At 45.3% G+C, this 18,821-nt stretch overlaps 1 protein-coding gene across 4 annotated transcripts in view; it reads left to right on the top strand.

Annotated features, from left to right (window-relative positions):
- Window positions 1–3,591: 3,591 nt before the first annotated feature.
- The window catches only part of sema4d (sema domain, immunoglobulin domain (Ig), transmembrane domain (TM) and short cytoplasmic domain, (semaphorin) 4D), a 29,551-nt gene continuing 14,321 nt past the window's right edge, over window positions 3,592–18,821 (top strand). The window contains exons 1-3 of one of the 4 annotated variants that reach the window (XM_078793937.1): window positions 3,592–3,778; window positions 11,198–11,297; window positions 15,397–15,454. Coding sequence is in view for 2 of the 4 variants with exons in the window: in XM_078793936.1 (XP_078650062.1) it covers window positions 11,260–11,297 (38 nt within the window). In the remaining 2 variants the exon portion in view is untranslated. Of the gene's footprint in view, window positions 3,779–7,837; window positions 8,022–11,197; window positions 11,298–15,396; window positions 15,455–18,821 lie in introns of those variants that run through there. The other 3 variants (XM_058058789.2, XM_078793936.1, XM_058058770.2) reach the window with 3 other exon arrangements.

Here is an 18,821-nt window from a genome sequence, read left to right as displayed (position 1 = left end):
GGAATCTAAATATACCCAACCGGTGTCTGAAGAGCTCAGGCATGGAGGGAAACTTATACTTAGACTTAGACTTGAAATCCACACCTTACAGCAACCAGCCTGCCATCCATTGTGCGTGGGAAATTATTTCTGTCTGCCTGGGACTGCATTTTGAAATTTTCACCTGTTGTATGTACTGTACAGCTCTTTTGTTTGGTATATTGTTCTATTTATTTAAGTGGAAACATCATGGAGTGGAGTTCTTTATCCATCTTTTGGCTTCGGGACTGTTTCCTGGGCCATGGAGGATGGAGTCCAGATGGGTGGTACCATTCTGATTTTGGGGGCTGGACACTTTAATTGATGAAGTTATCTTGTTGTCAAAAAAGTATAGCCTCTGCTGTAGAACATCATCCTTTCCGCCGTCATAGGACCGTAAATTACAGTACACACCAACAACAAAACATTCCGTCTTTACTTGAAATGAGTACTTGCTTTTAAATCTGGTTTTGCAAGTGTAAAAAGAAGTTAACCTATATCAAATAGTCAACCTAAACATGACGTTCTCCTGTACTATATATTTCTTTTGTACACAAAAAGACACAAAAAGCCAAAGAATAAAGCAAACCATGAACCTTTGAAGCTCCCAGATGTCTTGTGTGATGTCATGTTTGTGCAACATTAAAGGCATATTTTTCCCCATAATTTGGATGGAATTCTATTTGTATGACCCGAGTGCATCCACTGTATTTATGTAATGTTCCAGTATCGTTTCTGAGTTATTCCTTCATCCATAAGACGGCTTCGGAATGTTTGAGGTAAACAAGCTGCTAACAACTGAGCTGTTTACTAATGTTGTACTATGCCAAAATGGAAGCTGTGAAAAGGGTCCAACAAAGCAAGCATTGGCCTTAGCTTTTGCACTTCATACCAGTCAAAGGTTAGACAGCTGAAATGACACGTCAGGAAGGAACATCCCATGACCGCTCTGAGGAAGACAAGTGCAAGTGGGCAAGTGGGTCCAAACTGTCAGGTAAGAAAAAGGACCTTTAGAAGAGTTTAGACGCTCGGTCATTAGCAGAATGCCCAAGCGTCTCCCAACGTATGACTGCCTCGGCATACCTTTTTAAAAAGCAGCGCGGTCTGGGGTTGCCAGAAATCATTTGAGCTCCAGCGATATGTGTTCACATTCTCGGGTCACCTGTTTTCTCTTAGCAGCACATGTCACCCAATGAGTGAAGATAAAGCCAGCTGCTTGTCGAATTCATCCGCCAGTATCATCCAGCTTCTAAGCTGGCGGCTCTCAAATCAGCGGCGACTGATAGCAAAGTTAACAATTTGTACTACTGCTAATGACGCTTGGGAAATACGCTTGGGGGCCCTTCTTTGTTTAAAAAGCTGGCTGTGGATAAATGCGTCCTTCCAGGCTGATTTTTGGGGGGACTAATTTGTTATTTTATGAGCCACAAAAGAGCCACAGACGTAGACGCTCATGTTGGTATCCCCCATATTGGTCTACGGGTCAAAGGTGGTATTGTCTTCAACAGAAAGCCCCTCTCAGTGATACAAGAGTCAGCCTGTGCGATGCATTCACTGCTCATTCAGGAAAATGCAGTATAACCTTTGACCTTGCAACCATCACCTATTGAACCCTCAGCCCTCACCTGTAGAATCTCCAAGACACTTTGGGTATGTCCTTGGGTCATATTTGGGATAACTAAAGAACCTGATACTTGTTTAGGCTGAGCTATAAATGCTGAATGACTGGGGTTTCCAAACTGGGGGTCGGGGGCCAAATGTGTGGAATCAAGTCAGACTAGAGTTTTTTTTTTAGACACTTTTAATGACTTACTTGGACTCGGCTTGACAATATCCACAAAGACTTGGACTCGACTTGGACTCAGACATCAGTGACTCCAGACTTAACTGGGATTTTAGAATACCGTATTTGTTCAGCCAGTGTTGAGAGTAAAATGTGTCCCCATTGTAAGGATTCAACTAACAATTGACTAATTCATGTTTTGCATTCCTGTTCTGGAGAAAGCGGAGTCCCCGGAGAAAAGCCACGCTTGGGGAGAACATGCAAACCCCGCCCAGAGATGACCAAGGGGAGATTCCAAGCCAGGTCTTCCATCTCCTGGCTGTGTGGCCTGCATGCTAACCACCCTATACACAGTGTGATATATACTATTTGACTAGTTGGACTCCCTTCTCGGCCATCTCTGGGTGGAGTTTGCATGCCCCCCCATTCCAAAAATATGTTAGCCTCATTGGCCAATCCAAATTGTCCATAGGTATGAATGTGTTCGTCTATATGTGCCCTGGGATTGGCTGGCCACTAGTCAAGGGTGGACCCCGCCTCTCCTCCAAGACAGCTGGGGTAGACTCCAGCATACCCCCACCCTAGTGAGGATGTGAAAGGATCAACATGTCAATATTTTATTCCAAAGTGTGCTAAATCATAAAATTGTGAAATGTAAGTTACCAAGTTGTGTATTTATTAAATTGATATGTATGTTGTATCGTATATATTGTAACAAGTCAACCGTTTTTGTCTATATCTGCCCTGGGATTGGCTGGCCACCAGTCTCCAGGGTGGACCCCGCCTCTCCCCCAAGACAGCTGGGGTAGGCTCCAGCATACCCCCACTCTAGTGAGGATGTGAAAGGATCAACATGTCAACATATTTATTTATTTAACAGCTCAATACAATACACTCATATGACCCATTCATCATTTCACTAAAATTAATATATATGCAATATGTCTGCAACACATATCTGCTCTTGTGCAATATTATGTGTATATGTTGGATATCTTGTATATATCTTGTATATATCATGTTAAACTGTCTTTTTTTACTTTACTTTTTGTATACTTTTTAAACTTGATTATTGCACTGAAAAGAGAAGCTCTTCAATCTTGTTGTACATCTTGTATAATGACAATAAAGGCCATTCCATTCCATTCCATGCCAATATTTTATTCCAAAGTGTGCTAATTCATTCATTCATTTTTTTTCATTCAATTTTCTACCGCTTTTCCTCACGAGGGTCGCGGGGGTGCTGGAGCCTATCCCAGCTCTCCTTGGGCGAGAGGCGGGGTACACCCTGGACTGGTCTCCAGCCAATCACAGGGCACATATAGACAAACAACCATTCACACTCACATTCATACCTATGGACAATTTGGAGTGGACAATTAACCTAGCATGTTTTTGGAATGTGGGAGGAAACCGGAGTACCCGGAGAAAACCCACCCATGCACGGGGAGAACATGCAAACTCCACACAGAGATGGCCGAGTGTGGGATTGAACTCAGGTCTCCTAGCTGTGAGGTCTGCGCGCTAACCACTCGACCGCCGTGCAGCCTGTGAAAGGATCAACATGTCAATATTTTACTCCAAAGTGTGCTAATTCATAAAATTGTGAAATATAAGTTACCAAGTTGTGTATTTATTCATTTGATGCATATGTTGTATCGTGTATATTGTAACAAGTCAACCGTTTTTGTTGTTTGTAATCCCCCTCTCTCCCTCTCCCTCTCTCTCTCTCTCTCTCTCCCCCTCCCTCTCTCTCTTTCTCCCTCTCCCCCCTCCCCCGTCCATGTAGAGACCAGGTCCTGGAGCTCCCACGCACACACGCGTGCACACACAGCAACCAGGCTAGTTCGAGCCAGAGTGTCTCCAAGCGCCATGAGGAGCTGCTAAGAGTCGGACGCATCAACCTTTGCCGCTCACACACCCGGACGAAGGAGAAAGAGGAGAAAGAGGAGAAAGAGGAGAAAGAGTCTGCTGGTGGTGAGTTTAGGTTCATCTACCGGGTAGATGTTTTGGCCGCTAGCTGGCCGCTGCTGGGCTGACGTGCTTGCACTTGCTTCTCCCCTACCGAGGAGAGAAAAACTTTCTTCGTCGCTTTTGTTTTAATTTTCATTTTCGACAAGATTTGCACTCAGTGGTTCCGCGTTAAAAGACTTGCTTGCACCATTTACATCAAAGTGCGGATTCTTAAACTCTTGAAGTTAGCCGCTAACTTGCCCAAAGAGTGCAAAGATTTATTATTACGTCAGTTAACAACCTGTGAAGTCAGTCAGCGTTAAACAGCCAACATAAACACTACCTGTATATGTGTATACGAGTATATAAGTTGAGCTTTTTCAACCTTTCTACTCCCCAAAATGCCATTGGTGCACCCAGAGGTCACTGGGAGGTTTCTGCCCTTGGGATGCATAAATTAAAGCTACTCTTTCACCACAACAATACACAGACATCATCATCATCGTCATGTGAATCAACTGTGTCTTGGAGTGCCTGTAGCTCTTCCGGTTGTTCCGGCATCATCAGCCGGGCTCTCCAGTGTGGACCAGGGCTGGGAGGATGCTTGGCCTTGAAGCCCACTTGAAGCCCACTGCAATTTGGCCTGAGACCCGGCTAGCCAAGCATGGAATCACTGCCGTGCAAAGCGCCCCGAAACAGCACCACCACCCTGACACCTTCAACCATTTTTAGACTGATCACGGTCTTCATGTTTTACGTATTCGCTCAAAGACTCGGACTGGAACGCGTCTCGGTTCAACCCTCCAGCTTGTTGATGTTAACCTCGCATAGCACGCACAGCATCGTCTTCAGGAGTCCTCTTGTTTTTCACCCATAATCAATTTGAAGTGGAAGGGGGGGGGGGGGGGGGTTAGGGGCAGGATCTGCAGCGCTGAAAAAGAGCTTTGTTCCCCATGTGAACTTTGTGCAGGAATGACGCTAGTTTCACATGTCAGGCGTTATTTACTTGGACGTTGTGTTTGGCTTTTGGAGCAAAGGGCCCGGCTGCTGGAATCTCTTCTTTGAGTTAGTCTGGTGTTGCATTTATAAACACTCTTTAGATGCGGCTCGCTCGTATAGGCCATGTGAGGACAAAGGTGGATTCAGGTAATTGAATAATGGTTTGGGGGGGGTTCCTGAATGGTGGTCAGACCCATCAGACCCTCTGCTGTGTTTAGTCGTCAGCCACCTCCTCTGCCTCAAAAGGCATGGAGCTGCAATCCACCTCATGCTGGGGCTGTCACTGGAGAAGGTGTCGTTTTTGACACGGACCCCCCACCCCTCCTCGTCCACCTCCAGCCAATTGTCCCCCTCCTGCTCATTAGCAAGCGTGTTGCTATCAGGGCATGTTTACATGAAGTCCAAGTACAAACTAGACTGTTTACTCATCGGCCATGGCACTGGGTATTTATTAATGTATAAATATTTTATACGGAAAATGTATGATCTGGTAGGCAATTGTTTTACTGTGAATGCTCTAATTCCCAAACGGCAAAGAGGGCGGGGTGTCATTTTGAAGCAGGGAAAAACTGGTATACCAGTCATAAAAATATATATGTATACTCTATATACATGTACATATACTCTATATATGTACAGGTAACTAGGGGACACAATCAACAGGATGGGGGCAGCATCTCGCCTTCCTGATGAAACGCACACAGATGTCCAAAGTGTAGCGCGGGGGCCATCTGGGGAATGTGGCTTGCATTGCAGAAATCAAATGAACAAAAAGCCAGCAAAAGTGTAAAAGTAGAGCAAAAAGGCATAATATTGACGGAAACATGGCTGCCAGTTGGTGCCATGGCCTCTCCGACCAGCATCTGACATCCCTTCACATTCATACATCCGAGTGGGCAGCACCGTAGGCAAGTGGGTGAAGTGTCTTGAACATCACTGCAGTGACTGGGTGGAGGCAGCGAGGATGGAACCTCCAAGCAACAGGTTTCTGGCCGACCTGCTGGACCAGCTGGGCCGCTGGCGCCACTAGAAACTGGAAAAATCTAGAATGTTGATACCAATAACTAATAACAACACAAAGATTTGTTTCACCTTTTATTATTTTTTATTGTAAATGTCAAAAGGACGGCTGGAGAGCCCTGATGCCAACAAGACCAAAAATGGTGGGCGTGCATTGGTCAACTCCAATCTCTTCTCGTGGGCCCAATCATGCAGTCTTGGTTCATGACATAACAACACTGTGTTTTTTAAAAGGTAATAATTTGGAGTGCATGAGAAAGTGGAAAGGAAACCACAGCTCTCCTTGGTCGTGGTCATTTATTATCAAACGGCTCAGTCGGTATGCAGAGGAAGATAAAGTTACTGGATGCTGACCGCTCGTGATACTTCAAGGCTACCTTATACCATCTTTTGTAGTTAATTAAAAGTATATCAGGAGCTTGCCTACAGCCACAGAGATTGTGGTTCATCAAACAGAGGCACTAATTGTAGAAACTCTAATACAGCCGTGGACTGAAAACAGAGTAGGTGTGTTCATGGTTAATGGTAATGCAATTGTTGTTTTTGAGCCCCAAAAAGCTGTAGTCCAAAAACACCATAGTACTTGGTACTTGGATCTAATCTCCACTGTGCTTGTCCATGTGAGGACTTTGACATGCGGCTTGCAGCACGCTCATTGTTTTAGCCCTGCAGGTCGAGGTCAGAGGCCGAGTCAGGGTGCTCTGATGTTGAGGTGTGCTGCGTTGGCTCCACAGGGCAAATATCTGGGCCAGCCCCCACCCCTCTTCTCCACACGCTTCCCAGCCACAACACCGCCATACCTCCCAGACCCCCAGGCTGGAATCATTTCCTATTGGCAGAGAGGGGGCACCATCTGTTGCTATATCCCAAGCAGACACGCCTGCGGAGGCATTTGATGTGTGTATTACTAACCATGCATAATGCATAATGCATTCCAAAGATTTTTCGGCAATAGGCACCATAAGTCAAGCTTTGGAATCAGCTGATAAGAAGGATATTGGAAACATGGTGGCTTTGACATAAATACTAGAAAAATCAATGAAAACAAACATGTATACAAGTACGTCACGTAAAAAAATGTAGCAGTGTGATACTTATAGTTGCATATTCTTTGTGTTTTTTATATTAAACATCAAATCCATCCTGTGTGGGGTCAAATATGTTGAGCGGGTAAAACTGTACCTGTACCTCCTCGCTAGTGTTCTGATTGGGCCATGTTGGCAACTTTAGAACACATTTTTTCAGCTTTGTGTGAGTGTTGTTTAATATATACAAATATTCTGCATTGGCATTCAACAGGAGTTCAGAACAGTCAGGAGTACATTTTTTTTTCTTTTCTTTGTGTCAACACACCCGAGGGTTGTTTTGGTTCAGAGGCAGCACTGGGCCCCCTTGGTTTTGGAAGTGCTATCAGAGGCCGTCTAAAGGTTCCCAGGCCTCACTGACGACACGGCCGAGCACTGAGAGAGCGACTGATGCATGGCTGCGGCGCTGCTGATGGCAAACTTGGCATTTTTGAAAAGGTTCCCAGCGTTTTGTGTTGCTGAGGGTACGGAGCTGGAAGGGAATGGGAGTAGGAAGGCAGCCCGCATAGATTACATTCTATGTGAGTGGTTGTGTTTTTCCGCCTATCTTTGTCCAACTTCCATTAACATGCGTGGCAACAAGGAGTTTACAGGTGGCAGAAATGGAAGATTTGAATTTTTCCTTGTGTTCGCATACACCCAAACATTACCTCTAGTTCCCAACTAACTGCCTGGGGGCTCTAACAGTTCTAACAGGTCAGTTGCATATCCGTGTGCTTGCTTTACTTTATGGATAAATGCAGATCAGAAGGAGAGCAGTGGCTGGACTCCTCAAAGGAAAGAAGAAAGCAACCTTCCGTCACAATAGACACGCTCCCACAGACGCACATGCACACCACCCTATCTGTGGGGTCCCCTCCCCCTCGCTCAATCGCCACCCTAACTCCCCCTCCCCCCCACTTTTCCTTCAGCGATTGTGTGCATTGAGGTTTTCCAGAGGCGCGACTCCTCCTGCGCTCCCCACTACAGCAAGCCTCCTCCGCCGCCCTTTTTGCAACGCTGTACATGATGAAGGACTGAAAGCAATCCCACCAGAAGAGTTATGGCTACAGAAGGAAGAGGGGGGTGCTGACACACCGGATGCATTGCATGATGCATCATCTGCTATGCAGGTTTGCCAAAAAGGGCGCTCCACCTGCAGGATGGTCCTGGCTTTCGTCATGGTAAGATTCAGCCCTGTGTGAGCCCCCTATGGGGAGTGGATGTTTGTTTACTGCTGCATCTCCAAATGTCAACGCCTCCTCCACCGCTACCTTTATTGCCACGGAAATCACACGTCTCCCTGCAGCTGTGCAGCGACTGTAGCAAGACGCAGGCTATTTTCATCTCCCCTTTGAGGTGAATAATTCAGTGTTCTGCTGGATGGCACTTTCTCCTGCTGAGTGGGACTTTTATTGAGCATCGGAGTGATGGGTTATTTGGAACCGTCCATTCACTCCCTGGGTATTCTGTTCCGGGTCAGGGCAGGGTCTAGAGCCTGTTCCTACGCTGACTGCATGAGGCTACACCCTGGCATTCACTAGTCTGTGAAAACCACCTGTTCTGTTGGAATTGCGAGCCGATACGGCAGTATTCCGGCTTCAGAGATCGTATCAGAGGCGAGTCGCAGCCTGTGTCGAAAGCTTGATACCTTTTGTAGTCGCTTGCCTTCCCTTCCGGCACAGTTTTAAATCAAAGTTCTGTGTCGGGGTTTAGCGCAGGCTGTGCAGTTCTCCACCCAAACACTAGAGGCAGTGTTTTCTCAACATTTTAGCTTGTTAGATTCCTTTGTTGCTAGTGAACAGTGGCAATAAATTTGTCTCTGCACATCTACACCGATCCCAGCGCTGAGCCTGATGCGTTTAAGGGATCCCAGACGTGGCTGGCTACATTTCATTATTGTTGCTGTGATAGGAGTAGATAAACATGTCAGAAGTAGCATGTTTGTTTATGTATGAGGATGGCTGCAGTGCATGTGCAGTGATACTCTTTGGTGTATATTTGCTGATATTCTTCTAGCTGACATTACAGCACAGTCATGTCTCGTGGATTGCCAATCGCTGCAAGTGGTATCAGAAATTTCTGCTACATGAATTATGTTGACTTGTTGCAAGTCTGTTTTCATCATCATAAATTGGAGAAGTCTTTGGCAAACGAGTCATGTAAACACTGGTAATGACCAATCACAGTCCTTACGGTCCATGTCGCCTTTGGATGACTGCAGGCAAGCAGGAAGTCGGGGTAGAAGACTCATCTGTAAGGGTACCCGTTGTGTTCAGAACTCCTGTTTTGATGCCAGTGCATTTGGCAGCTCCCATGGCTGGCCCAATCACCAGCAGCTCAGTCAGAAACGTGCTTCTTTCTGTAGTTGGACAGCTGAGAACGATACCTACCATGTTATCAGTGATGGTGCTCTGCTGAATTTGTAGATTGTTCTGCAGAATGGCCGCAACACGCTGATGCTGACCTTTTCAGCAACAAAGAAACATGGTCCATGTCAGTTCCAGTGTAGGTGCTTCCTTCCCCCCCCCATGAAGACATCACATGTGGGAACAAAGGAAGTGGAACTAAACTCGTCATGGTCAGACGGGGACGTGGATGACATGGACAGGGGTGTCAAATGCACAGGAACATCCCAAAATGATGTCTCATTAAAGGGTCTTTACCAGGTGAAGTCTGCTTATTGTAAAAACTGCTAGCACTGGGTGGGGACCATCCTACCCTCCGTTTGGGTTTGGGTAATCTCTTTTGGATTATGTACTTAATGTCCTTTTTGAAATAATGTTGTAAAACATGACTCAAAGCTCTTTTCTCGTTGCAGTCAGCAGGAAGGGGTGAACATTGGTATCCCAACGTTTATCTTCTTACAGCGGACCTAAATCCCACTTTGGCAGACCACAACCTGCGTTATTCCAAAGCGTTGACGCATAATGGCGTATAATCTAGGAATCTGATGTGGCTATTGTAATCTCCAACGGCAGATAGATAAGATGAAGAGCTAATGCCAGATTTTGGAGATCGCACATCAGCTTGTCGGGACGCAGGATGAGTCTCATTAAAATGTCATCATCCGATTTTGACTTTTTAATGTAATGAAATTCTCCTGCTTGTGTGGAGCTCAACAACCAATGACAACAACAAATGGCAGATTTGTCCCGTTCTAATCTTCCAATGATTCACTTCAAACATCGTCAAGACAAGAACCAAACGCGATCGGTTTGAGTAAACCAATTCCAGACAGGAGATGAAGGCATCGTTTTGCTGAACAAAGTCTGACCTGTGTAGTAAGCCTGTGAATTCTAACAATTCAGTCTGTCAAACGTTTGCAGCATTTCTTGAAAATGTTCCACAGAGGTGTCCACATGAATAGTTTCAGTTTGTAGATGAACAATGCCAATTCGCTGTTTCTGTCTATTTATGTCACAGCCGTCCAGCTGTCCTGTGATATTTATTGTAAAACTAATAATTTATCCTAGAAAACCTTCGACCCCACCTTTTGGACAGCCATCCGTCAGGCGATAGAGGAGTTTGTCCAAGGGTTACATTGAGGAAGTGTTTATGCAGCTTTCAGACCCGCATTGCATGGTGGTACAGAGGTGGACATCTACTTCCACTCGCATGTGCAGCAGATACTCCACTCTTGACGCTTGTGTTTAACTCCAGAATAAACGCATGACGCAAATGGCGTAGTTCATTCTGGCCGTTCTGTTCTGTGAGACAGCTTCTCTCCAAATGTCTCCAAATCTCTTCAGGTTTTCATGTCCAGATCTCATGACACCGCTACTTGCTATCTATTGTTACAAAGTGAAAAGAGCATAAACTCTTGTACATGTCATTTCTGTCTAGGAAACCGATTTACATTTACACATTTCTGCTGGGTGCTAAAGCTAGCAATGAACTATGATGATTAAATAATATTTTATAGATTATGATACAGAGAGCTATCAAACACCTTTTTCCTGCATGTTTACCAAAGCTGCCATTTTGTAGTCCTATATTTCCTTTTGTAGATACCCGCTTGGCCACCCTGTGTGTTCTTTGATTGCAATGCTACTGTTTGCTGCCCGCATCGAGGATTTACTCGGCACTCTGTTTATGTTAGCTAGCTGGCTTGCAAGACCGGGGGGGGGGCTGCCTTGGTCGCCACGGCAACAGTATCCCACAGAAGCTCTCGGGGAGTAGGCCTCGTTAGGACAATTGTGAGCCACTGAAGCATGTCTGCAAAGTTGCACCGTAGCCTGCTGGGTATTTTCTGCACATTACCAATCAGTAGAATGAATTAGTTAGGATGTTAGCATTAAGAAAAGTTAGCAGGATTGTTTTGCTCCCAACTAACTTGCATTCTTTCTCTTTATTGCAGACTGGCTGACTTCATCCTCAACCTTTTTCAACTGCGCCAAGGGGACGCGAAAAGCAGTTTTAATGAACCAGTACACGCTAGCCGACGCCATGACCGATAAGTAAGTAGTACACGCTAGATCCCTCACACGCTTGTGGAAAGCGATTTGAGAATTATTAAGACGGCCATGCTTGTTGCTGCTGACACTCCCCTCTGCAAGAATGTCTGCTCTGGCAAGTGGCATTCCGGAGGTTGCAGTGCACTACTGAGGGGGGGTAGCGTGTATAGTCTGTTATTGCCCCCCTGAAGATGTATGACATTTGCATTGAGGTAGTTATGCATGTTTTCCCTTTTAAGCTCCCCAAGGGTTAGCGTTAGGATTAGAGTTACTAGAGTTAGAGTTAGAGTTAGGGTTAGGGTTAGAGTTATTAGCGTTATTAGGGTTAGCGTTATTAGAGTTAGAGTTACTAGGGTTAGCGTTATTAGAGTTAGAGTTATTAGAGTTAGGGCTAGCGTTAGCGTTATTAGAGTTAGAGTTATTAGAGTTAGGGTTAGCGTAAGCGTTATTAGAGTTAGGGTTAGCGTTATTAGAGTTAGAGTTATTAGGGTTAGGGTTAGCGTTATTAGAGTTAGGGTTGGCGTTATTAGAGTTAGGGTTAGCGTTATTAGAGTTAGGGTTGGCGTTATTAGAGTTAGGGTTAGCGTTATTAGAGTTAGAGTTATTAGAGTTAGGGCTAGCGTTAGCGTTATTATAGTTAGAGTTATTAGAGTTAGGGTTAGCGTTATTAGAGTTAGAGTTATTCGGGTTAGGGTTAGCATTATTAGAGTTAGCGTTATTAGAGTTAGGGTTAGCGTTATTAGAGTTAGAGTTATTAGAGTTAGGGCTAGCGTTAGAGTTATTAGAGTTAGAGTTATTAGAGTTAGGGTTAGCGTTATTAGAGTTAGGGTTAGGGTTAGCGTTATTAGAGTTAGGGTTAGCGTTAATAGAGTTTGAGTTATTAGAGTTACGTTAGCGTTATTAGAGTTAGAGTTATTAGGGTTAGGGTTAGCGTTATTAGAGTTAGGGTTAGGGTTAGCGTTATTAGAGTTCGAGTTATTAGAGTTAGGGTTAGAGTTTAGGGTTAAACCTGAAGGCCTTCGAGGCTTTGTTGCACTACATCATCTTTATTCCCTCACTCATTCCCTTTACTCTTGTTTTGTCTCTTTTGTAAATGTTGTCTCCAACACTCAGTGGGGTTTGCTTGATTGGAGAATGTGGGCGCAGTAAACCAAATAATAAGCCGAATAAGGTCCATCCTATAATGTGACAATCCAAACCTCTTTGTCATGTGTTTTGGTCCCCTGTTCTGTACGGAAAATACTGTCAGATAATAAATACGGGCTTTCAAGGGTCTGGCTCTAGCCACCAAGAAAATGGCCTTAAATAAACCTTTGGTCAGTATTTCATTCAGGATCCCCTGGACCGAATGAAAATGAAGTGAAGGTAGGGAGTTTCTGAGTAAGTGATGATGATGTTGACGAGCTGTCCACCCTGGATGAAAGGTATCCGGGCAACCAGAAAGAGCAAAAAGGAGGAGGAGGAGCTCCTTGTTTTATTGTGCGCCTGTTGCTAGTCCATGTTGTCAGAAGATTGTCCACTGGCGGAGAATGATAAATGTTTTGCCGAAAGGAAGTGAGGGCAAACGTTGGGAGGAGGTCGCCCCCACTCCTCCCTTCCTGACAGTGATGGTGAACAAAGCAATCCCCTCAACACGGCACTACTTCATATTCATATACAGGGAAGATTTTCTTTCTAGCATGTAAACATTATTTTCTCCAGGCAAATGTTGGCTCGGTTGGCATTCCCACATTGCACCAGTTGGTATAACCCAACAGGCCAAGCAGCATGTGCCATCTCATCCCAAAAGGGTGGTTTGGAAGACATGTTGCCATAGATGTGATACAGATGTCCTCCATGTTTTGTAACCATACATTCAGAGACAGAGACAGAATGTTGTTTTTATTTAGGCTGCTTTGGTACATTCTCAGCTAGAGGGAAGAATGCAAAAACAATAGCAAGATGGTAAAAATGTCTTCCTCTTTCACTGGTGGTTCCCACAAACTGATGGTTTGTAGTTGAACATGCCTCCTGCTCCTTCCTGCTCCTTCTTTTGTCTTTCCATTCACCAACCACTGTGGGAATTCCCAGGCCGGGAGAACGTCTCTCCAAACCCAAACTCGCCCTCCTCTGTCCCTATCGTTTGCCCGCCCCCCCGTCCCCACCTGCAGTGACACATGCTGACAGCACCGTCAGGGACTGTTGATGTAGAGATGGATCGGCTGAATTGCAAAGAGAAGAATGTGTTAGGGGGGGTCCACTGTATATGTGTGCTTTGTTACTGCATGAGTCAAGGTCCTGCTTGCTGGATTTTGGAGGAGTCAGGATGGTGGGGGGGGGGCTAAATGTGCATGAGTAAGCAAGTGCAGTGTACCCATAACCTTTTACCTAAAAATGGCGGAGCCTCAGAAAGAAAAACCGTGACTGACAAAAGCAGGTCTTTTTCAACGACTGTAAAGCGATCCAGCGCCATCATTTCCATTTAGCCTTCAAGTCGTCATGGCAAAGTCCTTTCACTTTTCCACCGCGTGGTGATGCGAAGACGTGTCGTATCGATGCCGGCGTTTCAGGCGACTAAAGTACACAACGTTTTGCAGAGTGAGGAGGCCCAAGAGATCAACGCTATGTTTGTTAACAAGTGAGCTCGGGGGAAGTCAGGACAAGCCGTTTGCAGCACTTGATGGAAAAGGAGCGCTTGATTTTCTCACGCTAATCCACCTATAGAGCAGTATGTGTAACCTTGCCTGGTTGGAACTTTTTTTTAGAATAATTAACTGAGCTATTTTATTAGTATGAAGTAATAATTCTCCATATAATTACCGTGCTAACGTGTGAGGAAATTAGATGTGTATTTACTATTAGCTGATTCCTTTTTCAATCCCCTCATCAAAACCCATGACCTCCCCACTTCCTGGTGTCACCAAGGTCATGGTTTCGGGGCACCCCGGAACTCGCACCCCACCATGACCCCACCCGCCCTTGAATGACTTACAAAGGCGTGGCATCCTCAGAAATTGTGGGTCCACAGGAAAAAACCCAGACTCAGCTGTCACCGCGTTTGTGGGAGCTGAACGGGAAACAAAGTCCGAGCGCTTCCTAACGATGTCCAAGGGGATGTAGCCTTTGACCCAAAGCTCATCAATCTCTCTGCCCATGTCATCGTCCCCCTGGTCTCCATTGATGCTGTCGGAGGAGAGTAGGGCCAGGGTGGTGCTGTGTGGTTTGTTTGTGCTTGCATCCATCTTTGGGGGCTTCGTGTGCCTCTCAACAATGGCGAGGAGTCTGAAGTAATACCTCTTGGACACTGAAAGGCTGCGTTGGATGGCTAGCTGGTCGGCTAGCTTGCATGGCTCTTGACCTTGATCTCTTGTGCTAATATACTTTCAAGGATACAAGCATTGTTGGTGCTTTGGGGGTTTGTCAGAAGGTTTTATCGGGGTGTCACAGGATGTCGTTTTTTTTTTTCAGAATAAATGCCAAACTGGGACTGTAATTAATAAATGATGCCTTTCAGGAGGCATTGATTTCAGCACCTGGGAGAGAGACTTTGATCTGTAGAACAGTGGCATTGAATGGAGTGAGCCCTGTAGTCAGTCGTACAGTCTGTCTCATGGGTGGAGGCGGGGCCAATATCAAAGACACAGAGTGTTGTTTTTCTTGCGTCCTAATTCCATGATTAATGACACAACGGTGCACATTGACCCAGAGTGAAGCCAAGGAAGACCAAGTATCTCAAAGCACTTCAGCTGTAGGGAATAAAGCCGGCGTACTTGTGCAAGGAGAATGCATTCAGAGCCATTTGTTAGGGTTTTCTTTCGGCCAGAAGAGAAGCGGTCTGATGGAACAGACTGGAAAGCGTCGTGAATGGAGGACCAACCATCTGTCAACATGGTCTGCCTCAGCTTCTTTCCCTTTTTTTTGCTCTTCAGATTTTGCAATGATGCATGTGGTATTGCTTTTCATTTGAATAGGAGGTATGCTAGCTGCTTAGGGTAAATGCTCCAACGGTGCGTCGTTGGTGGGGGTACAGAACAATAAAACACTGGATGTATTTCAATCATTAGCGGGCGTCATCTACCTGGGCATGCGTGTCTGACCTCTTTCTTCTCCCCCTTACCCCTAGCTTGAGGATTTTATAATTCTCCCAGAGGAAGAACTTCGCGTCTTGTAAGGAGTCACAGGTCAGAAACTTTACTCCTCCATCTCCATCCTCCCCGTTTTTTTGCTCCTTGCTGTGCAGACCGTGACCGGGCTGCTCCTGGGCCTGCACGCTCCAACATGAATGCTGCATGCTCAACCCGACCCTTCCCAACACCCCCGCCACCCTTTTCCTTGCTTTGGTTGTGTAATCACCCGGGCTTTGCTCTTTTTGTGTGGCTTTTCCCTCTTGCATGATCACACCTGGCCAAAGCAACTTTGATGGGATTGGGCTTTTCTTTGGTGATATTCCGTTGGCTTGCATATTCATCCTTTATCTTCCTGGAATCAAACTGGGGGCTTGTGTAGTTCAGATTGAAACATTGGGATGAACAGCCAACTAATTCAAGTGGGCTTCCACGTCATGCTTTGCTTTGGCCTCTCAACCACTTCCCTTCCTCCTATGAGCTGCATGACGGCTTACGGCTTATCGATGAATTCACCTGATACTGGCAATGAATGAGAAGGGGCCTTCAACATGCAAGCATTCATGCTTTCTACCAAGTCCTCACCAATATCATGCTTTGTGGCGACACACAATCAGCCTGACCAAAAATTCACATAAATGTAAACACTTGACGAATGGGGCTGAAGTTCTACAGAAGTTATTATTATACAATATTATATGATACCATACGATATTATACGATGCCATATGATGCCATATGATATTATAAGATGCTGGACGATATTATATGATGCCGTACGATATTATACGATGCCGAACGATATTATATGATGTAGTATGATATTATACGATGCAGTACGATATACGATGGCATACGATATTATATGATGTAGTATGATATCATACGATGCAGTACGATATTATACGATGCCATACGATATTATATGATGTAGTATGATATTATACGATGCAGTACGATATTATATGATGCCATACGATGCCATACAATATTATACGATGCCATATGATATAAGATGCCATACGATGCCATACGATTCCATACGATATTACACGATGCAGTATATTATACGTTGCCGTATGATATTATATGATGCAGTACGATATGTGATGCAGTACGATATTATACGAGGCCATACGATACTATACGAGGCCATACGATACTATACGATGCCATACGATACTATACGAGGCCATACGATACTATACGATGCCATACGATATTATACGATGCCGTTCAATGCCGTACGAGGCTGTGCTTTACCAGTGCCTCTGAGCACCATAACCATCGTGACCCACTACCTGATTTCCCTACAAAGGGCGACTGAAAAGTGAGTGTAAACCTTTTCAATGGAAATGCAATAAAAAGTGTGCCGGACGGGACTGTTTCGTGGACACAGGGCTTAGATTACCCTAGAGACTTGAAACAGGAAGTGCATTAGAGAGCATCTTTTATATCCTGTAAATCCTCTCATTAGGAGGGCTTTAAAGAACAGTTCAATGATGCCTGATTTCTGCTCCTCGCTGATCTTTCCAGTACAACCAATGAAATGTTGAACCTTCCCTCCCTCCTCTACCAACATCCCAATCCTAACACGTACTGAGAAGTGTTGTGTGTTTGTGTTGTTTATCCCCGTTTCTGGCTTGCCAAATTCAAGAGAACCCCCTACTTTTTTCACACACAAACCACTCCACAGGAGGCGTTTATCCGATGCCACCGTGAAATAGCTGCCCACAGAAGACGAGCGAGAGAGACAAGCAGGGAGTGGAAGGAGGAAGGAGGAAGGAGATATAGAATCATTTCTGTTTCTTTCAAGCGGCCCGTGACGGGTGGGAGGTTGATCTGAAAGCCTTTCTTTACAATTCATGACGCAGGACGATTTGGACAACAAAACATCAGCACAGACCCGACAACCAGTCTTGCTTGGGTACATTGTAAACCGCAAGGCTTCCCAAAATAGTCGTCTGTACTATGCTGAGGCCTGGCTGCCATTATTGCAGCCTCGGGGAAGCAACATCAAGCGATGACTTGTCTGTGAATGGTGGCTTCCATAGTCAGATGACAGCCTTTGGCTTGCTCTGTTTGTCGTCAACATTTTAACGCTTCAGATGTCAAATCTTCCCAGTTAAATGCACCGGTTCCCCCTCGCTTTTTGGGAATAATGCTGACTGGAAGCGCCTCGGATGAAAATAGCAGAGGATCAAAACAGGACTTGGAAGATGGAAAAGAAATAATCCAAACAGGTTAACACCTGAGCTTTCCTGATTTTTAGGTGAAAGAAGTACTATTGGGATACTTTGGACGCACAGAAATGCTCCACAATGTTGAACGGTCCATATGTTGACTCTCTTAAGGTTCCTCATCCACGTGACTCAAAGAAAGGGTGTGTTGTTTTTTAAAGAAAGCCATCCTAAATATAGCCTTGTGCAGGACCTGACCCCTCATTTGCCTTTGCTGTGGCCACTTTAGGTTGACATGCTAGCTCCGCCACGGCACTCCAGCTAGTAATTATATTCCATTTGACATCCCATGTGTCGTGTTTCCTTCACACAAGCTCACATCCTCATCTTCATAGTCAGGCCACACTTTTTAATATAACCAGAAATAGTTTATTTCCAAGCGGTTGGCCAATCCAAGCGCTTGAGTGAAGATGTGGATTTGAACCTTTTTAATCATGCGGTCAGCTCTTAATCTGGCGTTGTTTAAAAGTCAACTTCCTCCTCCATCTGTCATCTCGAGGTTCCGCTGGGTAATGCATTCAGACTGCTGTGTCATCGGCCACTGGAGGTCATGCTGCCGCGTTTTGGAGATCCTGGATGAGCGGCACATACCTTGAACTGTGGAATGAGACAAGGCTCCCCCCGCCCCCCCTTCCCTGACAAACAACTCGCCCGTTATCCACCTGCAGCCCTTCCACTGTACTGGAAGCTTCAATAATCATACATGACGAATGATTGCCAGCTGGAGTTGTAATGCCGGCGGTTAAGCCCAGACGGAGAGATTGGTAAAGCCTCGGCTGAACTGTCACAATCGGTTCATCATGCTGTGGGGAACCTGAAAGCTGTCTCCATTTTTAAGGCTCTTTGCTCCCCATGTGGTCTCTTCCATGAGGGCTTGGACTCCCCCCGTAGTTTACAGTATTGCATACACTGTTGTATTTATAGCCTAACTCATTTAATCCCGAAAGCCGACCACCATCAGTATTTGGTTTCAGGCCTACTTGCAAGTGGGCACAGTACCTTCAATACAGTCATGGCTGGCGCTTTGTGTAAACCGGTGCTCCATTATTTTGATGATTTGCATTATTTTCTGCATGAATTCCCAGAAATTTCCAAGTTCTTATGATGTCACATAGCATGAAAGTCCTCCCCAGGGGTCAGATAAGCGGACGGACAGCCCTATGTGATGAACCATACTTTCAGTC

The sequence above is a fragment of the Doryrhamphus excisus genome, linkage group LG10 (assembly GCF_037039965.1).
Source record: "Doryrhamphus excisus strain RoL-2023G ecotype Guam linkage group LG10, RoL_Dexc_Guam_v1.1, whole genome shotgun sequence".
Classification (NCBI taxonomy): domain Eukaryota; kingdom Metazoa; phylum Chordata; class Actinopteri; order Syngnathiformes; family Syngnathidae; genus Doryrhamphus; species Doryrhamphus excisus.
This window is presented reverse-complemented; position numbering and strand designations above follow the sequence as displayed.